We start from the raw sequence: 19,366 nt of genomic DNA on the forward strand, positions 1-19,366 counted from the left end.
GGCAACTTGTATTTGAGAGGAATCTTTTTATTATTGAACAACTATGTTTTCAATCAACCGAAAAGACTCATATATTTCAAAGCTTCATATTTTTGGAAGTTGGAGTGATTTTTTTTTAGATTTGGCTAACTTAGGAGGATATCTGTTTGTGCAGGTAACTATTACTGTGCATAATTATTAGGCAACTTAATAAAAAACAAATATATACCCATCTCACTTGTTTTTTTTCACCAGGTAAACCAATATAAAAACACAAAATTTAGAAATAAACATTTCTGACATTGAAAACCCAAAAAAAGGGACCAATATAGCCTGCTTTCTTTATGATGACACTCAAAAGCCATCCATCCATAGATTCTGTCAGTTGCTTGATCTGTTTATGATCAACATTGCGTGCAGCTGCCACCACAGCCTCCCAGACACTGTTCGGAGAGGTGTACTGTTTTCACTCCCTGTAGATCTCACATTTTATGAGGGACTACAGGTTTTCTATGGGGTTCAGATCAGGTGAAAGAGGGGGCCATGTCATTATTTTTTCTTCTTTTAGACCTTTACTGGCCAGTCACGCTGTGGAGTATTTGGATGCATGTGATGGAGCATTGTCCTGCATGAAAATCATGTTTTTCTTGAACAATACCCACTTCTTCCTGTAACAATGCTTGACAAAGGTGTCTTCCAGAAATGGGCAGTAGGCCTGGGAGATGAGCTTCACTCTATCCTCAACCCGAAAATGTCCCACAAGTTCATCTTTGATGATACCAGTACCCCACCTCCACCTTGCTGGCATCTGAGTCAGAGTGGAGCTCTCTGGCTTTTACTTATCTAGCCTCGGGCCCATCCATCTTGCCCATCAAGAGTCACTCTCACTTCATCAGTCCATAAAACCTTACAAAAATCTGTCATAACATATTTCTTGGCCCAGTCTTGACATTTCATCTTATGTTTCTTGTTCATAGGTGGTCGTTTTCCAGCTTTCCTTACCATGGCCATGTCCCTGAGTATGGCACATCTTGTGCTTTTTGATACTCCAGTAACGTTGCAGCTCTCAAATATGGCAAAACTGGCATCAGATGGCATCTTGGCAGCTTCACACTTGATTTTCCTCAATTCATGGGCAGTTATTTTGAGCCTTTTTTATCAACATGCTTCTTGCGACCCTGTTGGCTATTTGCCATGAAATGCTTGATTGTTCAGTGATCACGCTTCAAAAGTTTGGCAATTTCAAGACTGCTGCATCCCTCTGCAAGACATCGCACAATTTTTGACTTTACAGAGTCCGTCAAATCTTTCTTCTGACCCATTTTGCCAAAGGAAAGGAAGTTGCCTTATAATTAAGCACACCTTATATTGGGTGCTGATGTCATTAGACCACACCCCTCCTCATTACAGAGATGCAAATCACTTGATTTACATAATTTGCAGTTGGCTTTCAAGCCTAAACAGCTTGGAGTAGGACAACAATTATAAAAAGGATGATGTGATCAAAATACTCATTTGCCTAATAATTCTGCACACAGTGTGTAGGCCCATCATACACTGGAGCATCATCTATGGGGCCCATCATATACTGCAGCATCATATGGGACCCATTATATATGGAGCATTATATAGGCCCATCATACAATGGAGTATCATCCATGGGGCCCATCATACACTGGAGCATCATCCATGGGGCCCTTCATATACTGCAGCATCATATGGGGCCCATCATATACTGCAGCATCATATGGGGCCCATCATACAATGAAGCATCATCCATGGGGCCCATCATATACTAGAGCATCATATGGGGCCCATTATATATGGAGCATTATATAGGCCCATCATACAATGTAGTATCATCCATGGAGCCCATCATATCGTGGAGTATCATATGGGGTTCATTATTTATGGGGCATCAAATAGAGTATGGAACATTATATGGAGCACATATGGGGCCTATTCTGTATGGAGCATTATATGGAGTCCAATCTGTTTGGAGCAATATATGGGGCCCATCATATACTGTATGGAGCTTTATATGTGACTCATTATACTGTATAATAAAACTAGGAAACAAAAGAGCGCAATAGGGTCTTATCTGGTGATAAATGAAATAGATGTGAATAAAGTCTACTCACCCTTTCCAGGAGAGGTATAAGCATATAAACTCGCCGTCAGCTTGCTGCACGCCCGAAGGTCCACTCCGTGACCTCCAATGCAAATCCTTAAGGATAAAGTTATTCTCAGGCTTACTGTGCGCTGCTTGCCCGGAATAAAATCTACTCTATGTGGACCGTCCTATACTGCATGGCACATTATATGGGGACCATCATATACTGTAGCATTATGTGGAGCTCATCATATACTGTATGGAACATTATATGGGACCAATAATTCTGTATGGAGCAATATATGGGGTTCATTATTCTGTATGGCACACTATGTGGTGGCCATAATACTGTATGGAGGAATATACTGTCCGGTTTTTGAGCTATTGTAGAATTTAAAATAGATATCAGTCATGTAATGTAAGAAGTGAAGTATTTGTCTTTGCACTATACCAATACTTCTCTACCATATCGGAGCATCATGAATTGTGGTATGTGTTAAAGGGGCCCACTGACACTCTTTCGCCTGGGGCACACGAAAACCGGGAGCCAGCCCTACCCCCCCACAACTTTAGCCAAATAACCCTTAGTTTTCGATGCATAACTATTATTATATAGTAAATTAAGGTTGACAAGCTTAAGTAATAAGAATTGATGTCGTTGGCATTGAAATCGGCACTTGAGGTGTGTTTACTGTCCTCCACTCCCTGCCTACTTTGCTTCCCCATTGACTTGCATTGGGTTTCGTGTTTCAGTCGGACCGCCGACTTTTACCGATAGCCGGCCGATTTCGTTCGACTCGACTTTTGAGAAAGTCGGGTTTCATGAAACCCGACTCGACCCTAAAAAAGGCAAAGTCGCTCATCCCTAATCACAGCATCACAGGTTAGAATAGAATATACACAGTATAATAGATATATAAACAAATAATTGATGGATATCTAGATGTTATTGACACACACACGGTACTGTGAAATCACAGCAGGAACCGACAGGATACAAGAGATGGATTACATACAGTAAATACAAATAGAATAGACAGATATACTGATGTCTGTGACAAATACAATTACTACAGAGTGTGTGCAGCTTAGTTAACATACATGTATTTAATTAATAAAAGATTATTTTTCTGAAAAAAATGTTGTGGGTTCCCGCGTAATTTTCATAACTAGCAGAGGGAAAGCCGATGGCTGGTAGCTTATGTTTATAGCAAGGGAAGGGGTTAATACTCATGGAGTCTCCGAGGCTATTAATATCAGCTCAGAGCGGTATACTTAGCCTTCACTGGCTATTAAAATGGGGGACCCTACAAAAATGATGTAGGATCCCCATATAATTATCAACCAGCAAAGGATATGTAGACAACTGCGGGCTGATATTAATAGCAAAAGAAGGGGCCATGGATACTGCCTCTCAAGCTAAAATCATCAGCTCTCTGCCACCCCATAAAAAACATATTTCTAAGATGGACCAATTCTGGCACTTAGCCTCGCTCTTCCCATTTGTCCTGTAGCAGTGGCATGTGGGGTTCATATTTGTGGGGTTGTTGTCACCTTTATATTGTCAGATAACATCAAGCCCCGATGTTAGAAATGGAGAGGCATCAATATAACTCCCCATTACTAACCCCATAATCATGTTGTAAGAAAACACAAGCACCCAGTCCTTTAATTGAAAGGACACAGACTCCTTTAATAATCTTAAATAAACCACAGTTGCAACCTTGTTTAATTCCACTGAAACCCTCGTTCTCCTGCAATAAACCAAAAATAATAAAATAAAAATAGACCATACCTGTCTGTCGTTCTGTCCCATGCTGTAATCCATGTCTATGGGAGAAATTGTTTTCAACCTGGACGGCACCAAGATGAGGCTGTTCAAGCTGCGAACCACTGGTGACTGAATGCTGTGAGCACAGTCTCATTGACTAGTGGTGACGTCACTGAGGCTCCGTTCCCAGTCGGGCTGAACTGCGATGACCTTGGTGAGATCCCCACTAGCACCGTGAGAAAGTCACATTGTGCAGAGGCGAGTTCACCGGGAATGCACCGTGTGAATTTCTCACAGTGCTAGTGGGAATCTCACTAAGTTCAACACAGTTCAACATAGCTGGGAACGCAGCCTCAGTGATGTGACTGCTAGTCACTGAGGCTGAGCTCACAGCAGTTCAGTCACCAGTGGTTCTCAACCTGGATGGGCGCATCTTGGCACCTTCCAGGATGAAATCTATTTCTCCCCCAGACATGGATTATAGCGTGGTCCAGAATGACAGACAGGTATGGTATATTGTTGTTTTTTATTTTAGTTTTATTACAGGAGATCGTGGGCTTCTGTGGAATTACGCAAGGTTGTAAGTATGGCTAAATTAAGATTGTTAAAGCAGTCTGTCATTTTTTCCAATTAAAGGATTTTACTCTTGGTGTGTGTATTTTTGTACAATGTGACTATGGGGTTAGTAATGGGGGCATCTTATTGACACATCTCCATTACTAACCTTGGGGCTTGATGTCATCTGAAAATAAAAAGGTGACATCAATCCCCCAAATATCCCCCCACTTGCCATCGCTACATGGCAAGTTGAGAAAAGCTGGGCAAAGCACCAGAATTGGCGCATCTAATAGATGTGCCTTTACAGGGCAGATGCAGGCTGCTATTTTTTGGCTCGGGTGGTAAATATTATTATTATTATTATTATTATTATTAGCAAGGGTTGGTTCGTTTCCTTGTTTGAATTGTGTGAATTGTACCTATATGGAAAAGGGGAGTTTTTTTCAACATCCACATAATGCACAGAAGTTGTATAAAATTAGTCAATTTTTAACTTATTCTTCTGAGTTTGTGATCTATCTTCTGAGATGCCCATGCAATTTATATTATGTAGGTGAAATGACATCAAATCAGCATAGATATACAATTAGGAAAAAAAAGACAGGATTTGCCGGTATCTAAACACTTCTTGGATTTTAAGCATACGGAAAAAGACTTGACATTTAGAATTATAGATCACTTCCCCCCTCTGAGAAGACGAGTCGAGGCGATCGAGTGAAATTACTAAAAATCAAGGCGTTTCAATGGATAATAATAAATAAATAATAGTAATCTTTATTTTTATATAGCGCTAACATATTCCGCAGCTCTTTCCAGTTTGCACACATTATCATCATAAAGGAATATTATGTCCATTAAATTGTTTAATAAATAATATATTGCACAATTTTTCGTTTTATCTTAGCTTTTTGTGGATGTGCTACTATTGGAAATTAAACTTGTGGTTTTGCAATGGGGTTGTCCAGCTTTAGGAGGGGTTGAGTGTTGTGCCTGTAACAGGGTTGACCATTCCCCCTGCTGTTCGGTTATGGATTACCTATCCCAGCTATTGGGATGTGTGCCTATCTCCAATGGATACTCATAAACCGCTTATCCCTGTGGCTGTAAGCATTAAAAGCACAATATTCACTTATATTGTTTATTTATATTGAATAATTATGTTCAGAATCAAATCACAATTGCATTCTTTTCGTTCTCTATGGAGATAATACGCTGTGAAGTGCGCATGACAATAAAGTTTTTTGCCCTCATCGAAGATGGCGCCGATGGGCGCAATGTACTGTAGCGCATGAGTGATAGTGAACCGGATGTTGTGTGCTGGATTTCCGGTTCTGAGCACTGTGTTGTTTAGAACGCCGGTATTCGGCGTGTCTCTTATAATGGTTCTGGGGTGAGTCATGATTATGCTTTTATGAGGTTACAGCTGCCGCTAATTAATGATTATGATCAATTAATAGAATTGATGTACAGATAAAAATGTCTGTGATAAATGTTGCACTATCGCACTTTACATTATATATGCACATTATGATTATATATCACAAATTATGAGATTATGTATTGTATAGTTTACATTGTTTAATTGCCATAAAATATCTGTATAATTTGTGTGCTTGAAATAGCGCTCACATTGCACTGTTACACTGCTTGAGAAAGGTCCACACCCCCTATTGGACCGAAACGTTGCGGCATGGACACTTATCCAGATGGCTAATAAGCATCCTTTTTATTTGAAGTTCTTATTTTGTGCTGCTTTCCTCTTTGGAGAACTATTTTGGAGGTTTGGTACATGCATGGAAAGCTTGCACCCGTCGTTTGCCTGTTTTTGTGCTGCTTTTTCACTTTTCATTTTCTGTACTAAATCTATACCACCAACAAATACAGTTTACATAGTGGATATAAATATAAAACATTTTAATATAATCTATAGCAATACAATAGGGATTTGAATGACGAGTGCACACTTTCTATTACAATAGTGAAAGTAAATTTTCTGCATTTTATATAATTAATATATAAATAAAAGACCTAGATTATACGACACGTGAACTAAATTAGCGCCTATTACATAAATACAACTATATTACGTAAGACGGAAGTAATACCGAATAAAGCCTTTATACAGGACTAAACACACCATGCGCTGAATACACTATTTAGTGATCATTAACTAATAGATTACATAATTGGTGGAATAATGTATATACTGTTAAATTATTAAAACAAGTAATGTCTTTAACTATGTATAGTTAAACATAATTAAACAATTTAGTATAATAATGCACTGAATACACTATTTATTGATCATTAACAACTATTAACTAATATATTATATAACTAGCTGAAGAGCCCGGCGCTTCCCGGGCATAGTAACTGACTGTGGTTAGTTATAACACATTATAATTATCCTCCATCCCATAGTCCCGTGCCCATATACCCATCATACATATCCACGATCCCATAGGCCCGTGCCCATATACCTATCATACATATCCTCCATCCCATAGTCCAGTGCCCATATACCCATCACACATCGTCCATTCCATAGTCAACCATTATGACATCATAATGAGCGGCGGCAGGGCTTGCAACCTATGATGACATTAGCGTCGCCATGGCAATCATTGTGACATCATAATGAGGGGCGGGGCTTGATGCGCACACGCTGCTTCCCCAGTATGCAAATAGGGGCATTGTGACATCATAATTAGGGGCGGGGCTTGACGCGCACACACTTTTTCCCCCAGTATGTATATGGGGGCAAAATTGTTTGGTGAATTGGAACGCGCGGGGTTAAAATTTCACCTCACAACATAGCTTAGGACGCTCTCGGGGTCCAGATGTGTGACTGTGCCAAATTTTGTGGCTGTAGCTGTGACGGTGCGGATGCCTATCCCGGACATACACACATACATACATACATACACACTTTGAGCTTTATATATTAGATATTTATTTATATAACACCATTGATTCCATGGTGCCATACATGAGAAGGGGTTACATACAAATTACAGCTATCACTTATAGTAAACAAACTAACAATCTCAGACTGATATAGAGAGGAGAGAGGACCCTGCCCTTTCAGGATTACATTCTACAGAATGGTGGGGAAGGAGACAGTAGGTTGGGGAGTTACAGCAGCTCCAGTGATGGTAAGGCAGTAGCTCCAGTAGTGGTGAGGAGTCAGCAGCGATCATTGCAGGCTGTAGGCTTTCCTGAAGAGATGGGGTTTCAGGTTCCGTCTGAATGATCCGACTGTGGTTGATAGCCGGACTTGTTGGGGCAAAGAATTCCAGAGGATGGGGCTATTCGGGAGAAGTCTTGGAGGTGGTTGGATGAGGAGCGAATAAGTGTGGAGGAGAGAAGAAGGTCTTGGGAGGATGGGAGATTAGATGAGGGAAGATCTTGGGAGATTAGTTCAGAGACATATAGAGGAGACAGGTTATAGACGGCCTTGTAGGTCAGTATTAGTAATTTGAATTGGATACGCTGAGGGAGTGGGAGCCAGTGAAGAGATTTGCAGAGGGGAGAACCTGGCTGGTTATCAAAAATAGAGGGGAGCCCACATAGGTTTTCTTAAAATTATTTACAGCAAAGGAGTTGCTGATTAAAACCCCCATCATCCACTCCTGCTCTCACTGTTAATAGCGGCAGCAGGTGTTGGATGATGGGAGCAGTGGTGCCATCAGCTGACACCAATGACCGGAGGTAAACTTTATACCTCTGATTACAGCTGACCATGGCAATGGTTTCACTGCCAATCAAAACCGGTGTTTGCCACGCTATCATTCTTATGACAGAGTGTCAAATACCGTATTGTCAGGCCCCCCATTCAAGTGAAAGGGTTCGGGTCCATTCTGCTGAATTACAGGCTGTATGGATGCATCATGCCTCCTGCCATCTAAATGTAGCAGAGCTGATTGCCCTTGACTTTTCTGCAGCACATACCCTGCAAGAAAAGTCAATCTGCATATTTGCAGTGTTTTTTCACCATCCATTCAAGTCAATGGGTGAAAAACGCTGCAAAAACACTGAAAAAAGCTGTAAGAAGTGACATGCTCTGAGTAAAAAAAAGTTGCAAAGCACAAAATCCTGATGACAAAAAAACAGCAAGACATGACACCTGTTCACACTGCCAAAAGTACCAATACCTGATGTAAAAAAAAAGTATCACTGTGCTTCATTGGCCAGAAAGCTCACCTTACCTTAACCCCTTAACCCCATAAAGAATCTATGGTGTATTGTCAGGAAGAATATGAGAGACACCAGACCAACAATGAAGACGAGCTGAAGGCTGCTATCAAAACAACCTTGGCTTCCGTAACACCAAAGCAGTGCCACAGGCAGATTGATGCAGTAATTGGTTCAAAAGGAGCCCCAACCAAGTATTCAGTGCATTTACTGAACATACATTTCAGTAGGACAATATTTTGGATTTTAAAATCATTTTTTTCAAGCTGGTGTTGTAAAGTATTCTAATTTACTGAGATAATGACTTTTGGGTTTCCATTGGCTGTAAGCCATAATCATCAACATTAACAGAAATAAACACTTGAAATAGATCACTCTGTGTGTAATAACTCTATAATATTGTGTCCTCAGGAATTTTTTTTGCTTCCATTGATAACTGGAGAGAAATGAGACGGTTTGCTCTGTCAACACTTCGAGATTTTGGAATGGGGAAGGAAACCATCGAAAACAAGATTTCTGAAGAATCAGATTTTTTGGTGCAAAAGTTCAGATCTTACAAAGGTTGGTGAATGGATTCTTTACATTTTGTTCGTGCATAGCTTCAAGAAAAGAGCTTACTATGTCATGAGCCAATCGGTGGAGATAATTCTGAAGGTCCACAAAAAACAGAACCCTATTAGCCTTGAGTGGTTAGTAGAGATGAACAAATCTCTTGAAAGTCTTTTTGATCCAATTCACTCAAATTTGAAATATTTGAAGATTGTTTATTCCAAATTGAAGCTGTCATGATTGCTGTTAGGACAGGGAAAAGAAAAATCTTTATCCTCTCCTTTCCTCATCTGTTCTGCCACCTCTGCCAAATCTCCAAACCTCTTTGCACCGGGCACAAAAGCCACTCCATTCCAGCACTGAGACCAATCTGATAACTGTGATTGGTCTTACGTGATCACAGGGTAGGGGTTAAACGATGCACATCATGATGTGTGATACCAATAGAAAAGACCAAACCAAAGATGGTGTGCTCATTCACATAATGAAAAAGTTAAAACCTTTATTACACCTCAGACATGACAAACATAAATAACAATTAAAAATGCATGTAAAACCTGACAATAAACCCACACCCCCCCAGGCATAAGGCCATATGGGACAAACAAGTGGAAATACGCCATAAGCTTAGTGAGCCAACTGGTAAAGAGGCATGTACAAAAGCTGGACCATGATTGCCCCCAAAAATCTTAAAACATGATAATACCCATTCACAAACGATGGAAAGTACATGCTAAGAGGAGACTGCAATACATCCAAACGTGACAAGAGGATGATGATGACATGTAGCAAGGGTTATTATCATTCAGTGATAAATACACAGCATGGAAATAAGACATACTGATGGCCCAAGGGTATATATACAGTATATGAACATGCAAATACACATATGAAAAATGGAAAAGAATACAGCATATACACTCACATAGACATGGTAGACCCAAAATAAAGAATGCCCGTTAAATATGTGTGCAAGGGACAGATCAATTCCCAGATGTAACAAACCCAATTGTAATGATCCAGGCGTGGATCTGACAGATTAAATGGACAAAGTGAACTTTTTTTCCTTTGGCTAGGTGCCAAAGTGATTGCCCCCGTCGGCCATTAGAATTATTACACGTGGTGTTTCATTCTAAGTTGCCCGGTGGTGGTGAGTGGTATCACACCTTAGTTTTTGCAGGTTTAATATGCACGTAATTAGTATTCAGGTGTGACGCTCTATAAAAGAGTGTCAGGTGGGTTTAATCACGGCTGGTGATATTGTGTCATTTTGAAAGCAAGCCTGGGTGATGATGGAGCTGAACATGAGTCCTGCACGGCCCAGCCAGAGGGGATGAGTGGCAGCTATGTGGTCTGCAAGAATGGCTGTCATGGCGTGGAGGAGTCGCAGTTTATGGTGTCGGCGGGAAGTGCTTGCATGGCTTGTTGGAGAGGTGACTATGGAGAGAGTTGCACTCGGCATGCTCGACTTGGTTGCTGAGAGCTGGACTCAAGCATGCTTAAATTCTTGGCGGAGGCTGACTCATCTTTGGGACTCTGTTACTGGACTGCTGCAATTGGTGGTGGACTCTGCTCCAAGGCTGCACTATGGTGAAGGATCCGGGATGGTGATGGATCCGGGTGGAGGAGAAGACGCACGCAGGTGGTGGGGCTCTGTTGCAGGAGCATAAGCACAGAGCATAAAGATAAGTGGTGTCCCCCTGTATTGTCTTCTTTCCTTTTGTGTCTCTAGTGCAGTGGTGGGATTAGTCTCCGCACCGACCAATTCCCTAGTGAGGGATTAGGGTCAGGGCGAGCAAGGGTTTTAAGGTACGCGTGCGGCGCCCGGTGCGGAGCTGGCATAGGGAATGATAGGAGTGCAGGGACACTGGCTCAGGGGAGCTCAGGAGGTCTCCACTTCCCTATTGCAGGGCCCACCATTGTTAATGTTACCCAGGTCCCCCTTATTGACTTGTCCCATGGATACAGTGGGAAAGAAAGGGTGAGCATGCTGTGTACAACCTGATAGTCTGCAACCTAACGTATAGGCCCCAGGCGAATATGGCGAATATATTTGTACTCTGGATATTCGCCTGGGGCACACTTCCCCTGACGAAGCTGCTCTTAATAGAAATATTAGGGGATTCAATGTTACTGGAATTACAAAGGCTCTGGAAAAGCAAAATGGCTCCGCACCCACCAAAATAAAATCAGCAAATTCTGGGCTTCCAAATCCAAATGCCTCAACTCCCTTCTTAGCCTCACAGTGTGCCTAAACCACATATATCATCCCTGTTTGGTGTTTCTGAAGTGGTGAGAGCCCACCTAACTTACATGTGCATGCCTAAAGATGCACAGGCTGGACATAAAGTACTGATGACTGCAGCACACTGGTCATTACAGCGTACTGGTCACTACAAGGGCAGATTCCAATTTTTACTCAGCAGCATTCATTGCTGCTTGTTTCTGGAAAATACCCATGGAGCCATGGGTTACAAAAATGAAAAGCTTGTGTTTAAAACAATTTTTAGTGGTAAAAATGTAATTGATTCTTTCTTCACCGCTCAGTGGCACAAAATTCTGTGAGGCTCATATGGTGTCAATATGATCACTGCACCATTAGATGAATTCAATGGGGAGTGTAGTTTGTAAAATGAGTTCACATATTGGGGGTTTCTGTTGTTCTGGCACCGCATAGGTTCTGCCAATGTGACATGGCACCCTCAAACTATTGAAAAAGAAAGTTCGCTCCAGCTGCATAAAATCTTCTTTTATTGAACATACGTAAAATGACACATAGTTCAACTGTCCATATAGCCACACCAGACCAAGATGAAACAAAGGCTACACGTTTCGACCTACATGGTCTTTATCAAAGCCATACCCAGTCTCTGCTTCGACTCAGCTATATATAAGAGACTGGCCAATGAAAAACATGCAACTGATCACATGATACCTGATTAAGGTCCTGCGCATGTAAAACATCACATATAACAATACATAGTTAAAAACATTAATAGCAGTGCAACATTAGATCGTGTCTTTTATTCAGACCAATTGGGTGTCTTGTGTTTAAATGATATATCCAAAACGCATCTCGGGTGAGGAGTCGCCGCCTGATATCTCCCCCCCCGAGATAAGCTGACCCGTTCTATCCCTTGTAGAAATGTTTTGACGCCGCTGACGTATTTCTTCCAAAGTTATTAGTATTCGTAACATCATATAAATGCTCTCTTATTCTTATTTTTAATTGTCTGGTTGTGCAACCAACATAGGACAAATTGCAAGTGTCACAATTAATTTTATACACTATATTTTTCGAGTTACAATTAATATATTTATTGATTTTAAATTTGAGAGTATTATCACTATTATAGAATTCCTTGGAAATCTGTGCATGCTTGCACATTTATAAAAACCCCTATTTTTTAGCCAATTATCTTTGGTATATCTACTAGACAAAAACATGCTAGGTGATAAATTATTACCTAGAGAAGGGGCTCTGCGGGACACTACATTTACACCAGATGTTAAAATATGTGCCAATTTCTCATCTTCATATAGAATGGGTAAATATTTATATGATTTTTTTTATACCCGAAAATTGCGGGCTATATTGAAAACAGATGTAGGGTTTTTTTTTGCTATATCTTGATTTTTTCTTTCCCTTGTAAATGGCATGATCAATTCCTCCCGATTTTTGGTGTGTACTATTTGCTGAGCTCTTTTAAGTGTCCAATTTGGATACCTTATATTTTTCAATTTATTGGTGACATATTCAAATTAATTTTTTAAGGCATCATTTCAGCTACAATTTTGTTTAATGCGAGTATAGTCACCAACTGGGATGGATTTAATTGTTTGTCTGTCATGACTGCTAGTTGCATGTAGGATAGTATTCCCACTCAGCGGTTTGTGATGCGTTTTTGTTTGAATGATATTGCCATCAATACCCATCAAATCCAAATAGGAAATTTTTTTGGGATCACATTTATAGGTAAATTGGATATTGTATTGATTGGAATTAAGATATTTGACAAAATCCGGTATGGCAGACATATCTCCACCCCAAATAATAAGGGTGTCATCGATATATCTGCCATACCAGATTAACCACTCGAGGAACGGATTGGAGACTGAATATATGAATTCCGACTCCCAAAAAGACATTACAAGGTTGGCAAGGGAAGGTGAAAATTTAGCACCCATTGCCACACCCTTTAATTTCTTTTTCCATATCACCTACGTTGGTCCGCACGGAGCTCCGAGTACCTGCTAGTGTTTACCGGTGAGCTGGCTCCTTCTATTATTACCCTCAAACTATTCCAGCAAAATCTGAACTCTAATATGGCTCCTTTTCCCTTCTGATCTTTGCAGTGTGCCTAAAAAGTAGTATTCCCCCCACATATAGGATATCGGCGTACTCAGGAGAAATTGCACTACAAATTCTATGGTGCAATTACTCCTGCTGCCCTTATGAAAATGCTAAGTTTTGGACTAAAATAACATTTTTGTGAGGAAAATGCAATTTTATTATTTTCATGGCACAACATTATAAACTTGTGTGAAGCACCTGGGTGTTATGATTAGGTCACCGAGGAGGAAAACAAAACCAGGCTAAGTCACAGAAAACCAGAGAGGTTGGTAACTAAGTGGATTGCAGACCCCTGATCCTAACCACAACTACTAGAAGTAGCCGTGGAGCATACCTACGATGATTCTAGATGCCTCATCACAGCTGGAGGACTAAATAAGCCTAAAGCAAGAAAAAGGGAAATCTAAACTGCCCCAGAGCAGACCCCAAAGGAATAGACAGCCCCCACACATGTATTGACGGTGAAACAAGATGAAAACACAAACACAGGTAGGAAAATAGGCTGAGCAAATGATGGGGCCCACACTGACTAGAAAGGACAGGAAAGGAAAGATACTGTCTGCAATCACGCCAAAAACCCTGCAAAAATGTCCAACACTTCTGATAGCAAAAAAACCCTGAAGTCACTAGACTTCACCCACTATATTAGCACTCTGGCATATTCTGATGAGAACAGAGCAAAAAGAGGCTAATCTAATAAGGGACAAAAAGCAAACTGGCACATTCAGTGACAAAAGAATGGAAATTCCGCACAGCCCCAGCCAGGGCTGGCTAAGCACATAAAAACTGAATAGACCAAACCAAATCAAGTGTGAACAATAGCAGAGAACACTTAGCTTGAGAAGGCAGGAACTGAACTGGAAACTAGAACCTCAGGAGGCAGGAAAAAATCACCAGCATGGGAAAAGGGAGTCGGCTGTCTTAAATCCAGTCTGAGTCTCCAGATGTCCAATCCTCATCCTCATTATCAGGTGACAGGTCTCTGTTAATTATATCAGCTTCATTACCTCCTGCCACCAGCAGAGGGAGCCCGGAAAGAGAACTCATGACTCCTCTGTCAACACAACCAGCTCCTTCACCAGAAACCATAGGCAGACCAGAAAATGAGTTCACAACACCTGGGGTTTCAAGGTGCTCATTATGCATCTAAATATAATCCTTGTTATGTATAGTTTCCAAAATGGTGTCACTTGAGGGGGTTTCCACTGTTTAGTTACATCAGGGACTCTCCATATGGAACATGACATCCGCTAATGATTCCAGGAAATTTTACATTCAAAAGTTAAATGACGCTCCTTCACTTCTGAGCCCTGTCGTGCGCCCAAACAGTAGTTTCCTCCCTCATATCGGGTATCAGCGTACTTGGGAGAAATTGCACAACAAAATGTATGATGCAATTTCTCAATATTTGTTGAGTAAATGAGATTTTTTTTATTTTTATGGCTCAACATTATAAACTTCTGTGAAGCACCTGAGGGTTCAATGTGCTCGCCACACATCTAGATCAGTTCCCTGTGGGGTCTAGTTTCCAAAATGGTGTCTCTTGTTGGGCATTTTCACTGTTTAGTCAAATCAGAGGCTCTCCAAACGCGACATGGTGTCTGCCAATTGTTCCAAGAAATATTACATTCAAAAAGTCAAATGGCGCTCCTTCCCTTCCGAGCTCTGCTGTGTGCCCAAACAGTGGTTTTCTCTCTCATATGGGGTGTTAGCATGCCATGCTCAAGAGAAATTACACAAATTTTGGGGTCTATTTTTCCATGGTACCCTTGTCAAAATAAAAAAAATTGGATCTGAAGTGAATTTTCTGTGAAAAAAAGTTAAAAGTTCATTTTTTTCCACATTCCAAAAATTTCTATGAAGCAGCTGAAGAGTTAATAAGCTTCTTGAATGTGGTTTTCAGCACCTTCAGGGCTGCAGTTATTAGAATGATGTCACTTTGGGGTATTTTCTATCATATAGACCATTCAAAGTACCTTCAAATGAGAGGTGGTCCCTATAAAAATGGCTTTGTAAATTTTGTTGTAAAAATGAAAAATCGCTGGTCCAATTTTAACCCTTATAATTTCCTAACAAAAAAAATTGGGTTCAAAAATTGTGTTGATGTAGACGTGAGAAATGTTTATTAACTATTTTGGGTGCCGTATCGCTGTGATTAAGGGCATAAAAACTCAAAGTTGGAAAATTGCAAAATTTTCTAAATTTTTGCCTAATTTCTGTTATTTTTCAAAATTAAATTCAAGTCATATCAAATAAATGTTACCACTATCATGAAGTACAATATGTCACGAAAAAACTTTCTCAGAATCACCAGGATCTGTTGAAGCATTTTAAACTTAGAACCACATAAAGTGACAGTGGTCAGAATTGTAAAAATTGGACTAAAGGTAAAAAGGATTAATGATTCCTACTTGCCCTTTATATTTGTAGCTTTTAGTCCAGGAGAGGCATGATTGATAAATGTTAGGTTTAAGGATCCATCAAAAAAGGTACATCTTATCCTGACTGACATATGTCATATATTTGGTGTTTGCACTCATCTTAGTGCTTACAGAGGCGGCTGTATTCTTTTCTTAGTATGTTGTGCAGTCATTGTGTCTCGCTCCTGTTCACACTTGCTTTGTTCAGAGGTGCTTGTGATTTTTTGCATTTTTGCAATTGTGACTCTTGTTTTCTCACTGTTTTTCCAGGTGAACCCTTCGATAACATGATGAATGTAAATGCTGCAGTATCTAATATAATCGTCTCCATCTTACTGAGTAAGCGATTTGATTATGAAGATCCCACACTTTTGAAGCTGATGAAGATGATTAATGAGAATAACCAATTAACTGGTACCCCAATGGCTATGGTGAGCAGCTTAACTTCATAATGTATTTGAGAAATAGTATTTTAGGTCATTCACGAGATATGTAATGTGTGATTAGTGAGGCCGCAACCCATAAGGTGCCCCTACTCTTAAACTTATTTGTTTACAAACGTTTTTCTCAAGTGTGTTGTCCATTGCCAGTCAATAATTTGGAATGTTCATCAAGCAATGTTTTCCATTGTTTGCATTAGAATGTGCAAATTATATATTCTGACTGATGGCAGCAAAGCAATAAAGAAATACATTTGGAAAAAATGAGTAAAGAAACAAGCCAAACCAGAATATATATTGAACCTAAAATTCCTTAAAGCACCACCTTTTATTATGATGACAGATTAACACCCTTAACATACCAGCAGCTTCATCAAGTGTCACATGGAATGGCTTTACAACAGTCTTGAAGAAGGTCAACAGAGGTGCTGAGCACTTGTTGGCTGCTTTGCCTTTACTCTGCATCCAACTCACCCCAAACCAAGACAATTGGATTGAGAGACAGTGATTTGTGGAGGTTATGTAATCTGTCAAAGCACTCCATCCCAGCGGCGGACATACCACCGATGCAGCCCGTGCAGCCGAACTGGGGCCCTGAGCAGGAGGGGTTCCCGAAAGAAGTAATGGTTATGCATAATTGATCACAGAGCTGGTGGCAGCTTCAGCACTAGCAGTAGAGGCGGGCCCGCTCTGCTGCAAACTACACAAGATTATGTTGAGAGGGGCCCTGTCCCCACCTGTTAGTGTTGATGGTGCTGTCTTGTCTTTGCTATATTGACTGGAGACGCTGCGGGGAGGGAAGGAGCACCACATGGATCCTCACGCTGTGATTCCCTCTGCTGCTGAGTCTGACACCTGCCTGTGCGGTGCTGCTGATATGATGATATGAACAGAGGGGGAGGTCACTGAAGCAGGACATTAACGATGTCCTGATCACTATAAGGATGAGTGCCCCCTCATACAGCTTCATTAGGTTATAGGCACTGCACACAGCCACATTTGTGCCTCATTCCCTGTCAGCCAATCAAAGACTTTTCTTTATAAGCAAATCTGTGATTGGCTGACAGGGGATGATATTCACGTGTTTTCTGTGTCCTTGACTCAAAGCTTAGAAGCAGAAGACAACTGTGGAACAGACTGACATGATGGGAAGCAGTGCAGCGTCTCCTGTAGAAGCTCTGTAAGTGTATTGTTTTAAAAAATCAAAAATTAATTTCTATATGAATATGTTGTTGGCATATACAACAGAAATGGACTTATTGTTTATGTAAAGGAGGACTTTACACTAGCCTGACAGCAGATGGCGATAGTGTAAAGTTAAATGTTTGCTGTATTGTGGGGAGGGAAGCTCTCTTGTTGTTTAGTTTTACTTTAGCTTTTGACTGTATTATACCAGCAGCACGGGCTGTGTGCTTCTCATTAAAATCTCATGTTTACCCATAAGAAGTAAATGCTGTTTACTCAAGATAACTTGCTCAGTGAAGTTCTCCTGTGTACTGGTGGATTCTCAAAAGATACACTCTGCTACAGTTTATGGGCCCAGGACACAGAATCCCAGGACACAGAATCCCAGGACACAGAATCCCAGGACAGGAGATAGTCCCAGACACCCAGGAGATAACCTCAGACAACTGAGAAGCAGATAAGCTCTGTTAACAGAAGGAGATAAAACACAGTGAATGGAGGCTGAAAAGAAAAAAAATCCAGATAGAGGGACAAAGGAATTTATGACCCAGGAACTGGATGGCCCCACACTGGAGATAATTACAGAGAATCACCACACACAGGATATACAAGAAGAAAGAAGAATATCTTCATAAAACAAGTAAGATTATATAAAAATGATGTGCAGCACTGAGCTGAAACTCACAGTAGCTAAGCTGAACAGAGAAAATTATCAGTTATGGAAATTCAAAGTAGAGATGTTGTTATCTAAAGATGATTTTTTGGGAAGTAATTACTACAGATAGACCTGATGAAGATAATCAGACATGGAATTAAAAGAATAGGGGAGCTAGGGCCACCATTAGCTTATTAGTGGATGATGCTCAATTAATACACATAAGAAATGAAGAAACAGCGAAAGAATGTGAGACACATTGAAAAAGCTATATGAAAGATCTAGTTTAAATCAAAAGTTATATCTATTAAGAAAGCTTTACAGTATGAGATTGAGTGCAAATGACAATATGCAGAAGCACATATTCTCAATGATGGAAGTAATATCACAGCTAAGGTCTATGGGTGAAGACATTAAAGAAAGTCATGTAGCAGCAATATTATTGTGCAGTTTACCAGATTCGTATACAGCCTTGATAAATACCCTAGAGACAAGACCAGAAAAACACATCACATTAGATTTTGTGAAAACCAGACTAATAGATGAATATCAGAGAAGAAAAGAACAGACAAATGATTCTTCTACTGAAAAGGACAGTGGAAACGCTCTTAAAGCTACAGAATTCAAAAAACCCTATAGTAAAGAGACAAGAGAATGTTTCAGATGTAAGAAAAAAGGTCAATTAAAGAAAAACTGTACCATATGGAAAGCAGAACAACAAAAATTACAACATAGAGAGCATACACAGAAAGTGAAAAACACAATTTACGATTCATGTGAGAATAATTGGAATGGCACATTTAAAGTAACAGACAAGAAATCATCACTTGGTTGGTTTATTGATTCATGAGCAACGAATCATATGACAAGTGACAAGAATTTCTTCACTGATCTTGATTTAGATAGGAAAGAAGCCATTTATCTTGCAGATGGAAGCAAAATAACCGCAGAACGTATAGGACAAGGCATGCTAAACTGTTCAAACAAATTCGGACAAGATTCAAAGATACTTGTACAGGATGTGTTGTATGTTCCAAAATTGGAAGGTGGATTGTTATCTGTGAAGCGTTTAACAGCCAATGGATTCACTGTAAAATTCAAAGACAATGAGTGTTCAATTCTAGCAGGAAACAAGGTGATAACCAATG

At 40.2% G+C, this 19,366-nt stretch overlaps 1 protein-coding gene across 4 annotated transcripts in view; it reads left to right on the plus strand.

Moving 5' to 3' along the window:
• The window catches only part of LOC141098583 (cytochrome P450 2K1-like), a 243,856-nt gene that overhangs the window by 121,331 nt on the left and 103,159 nt on the right, over nt 1-19,366 (plus strand). For 3 of the 4 annotated variants that reach the window (XM_073586490.1, XM_073586489.1, XM_073586492.1), the window contains exons 4-5: nt 9,027-9,176; nt 16,209-16,369. In XM_073586490.1, coding sequence (XP_073442591.1) covers nt 9,027-9,176; nt 16,209-16,369 — 311 coding nt within the window. The remainder of the gene's footprint in view (nt 1-9,026; nt 9,177-16,208; nt 16,370-19,366) is intronic. The other variant, XM_073586493.1, reaches the window with a different exon arrangement.

The sequence above is a fragment of the Dendrobates tinctorius genome, unplaced genomic scaffold (genome assembly GCF_039654945.1).
Source record: "Dendrobates tinctorius isolate UK_male_01 unplaced genomic scaffold, ASM3965494v1 ptg000093l, whole genome shotgun sequence".
NCBI lineage: Eukaryota > Metazoa > Chordata > Amphibia > Anura > Dendrobatidae > Dendrobates > Dendrobates tinctorius.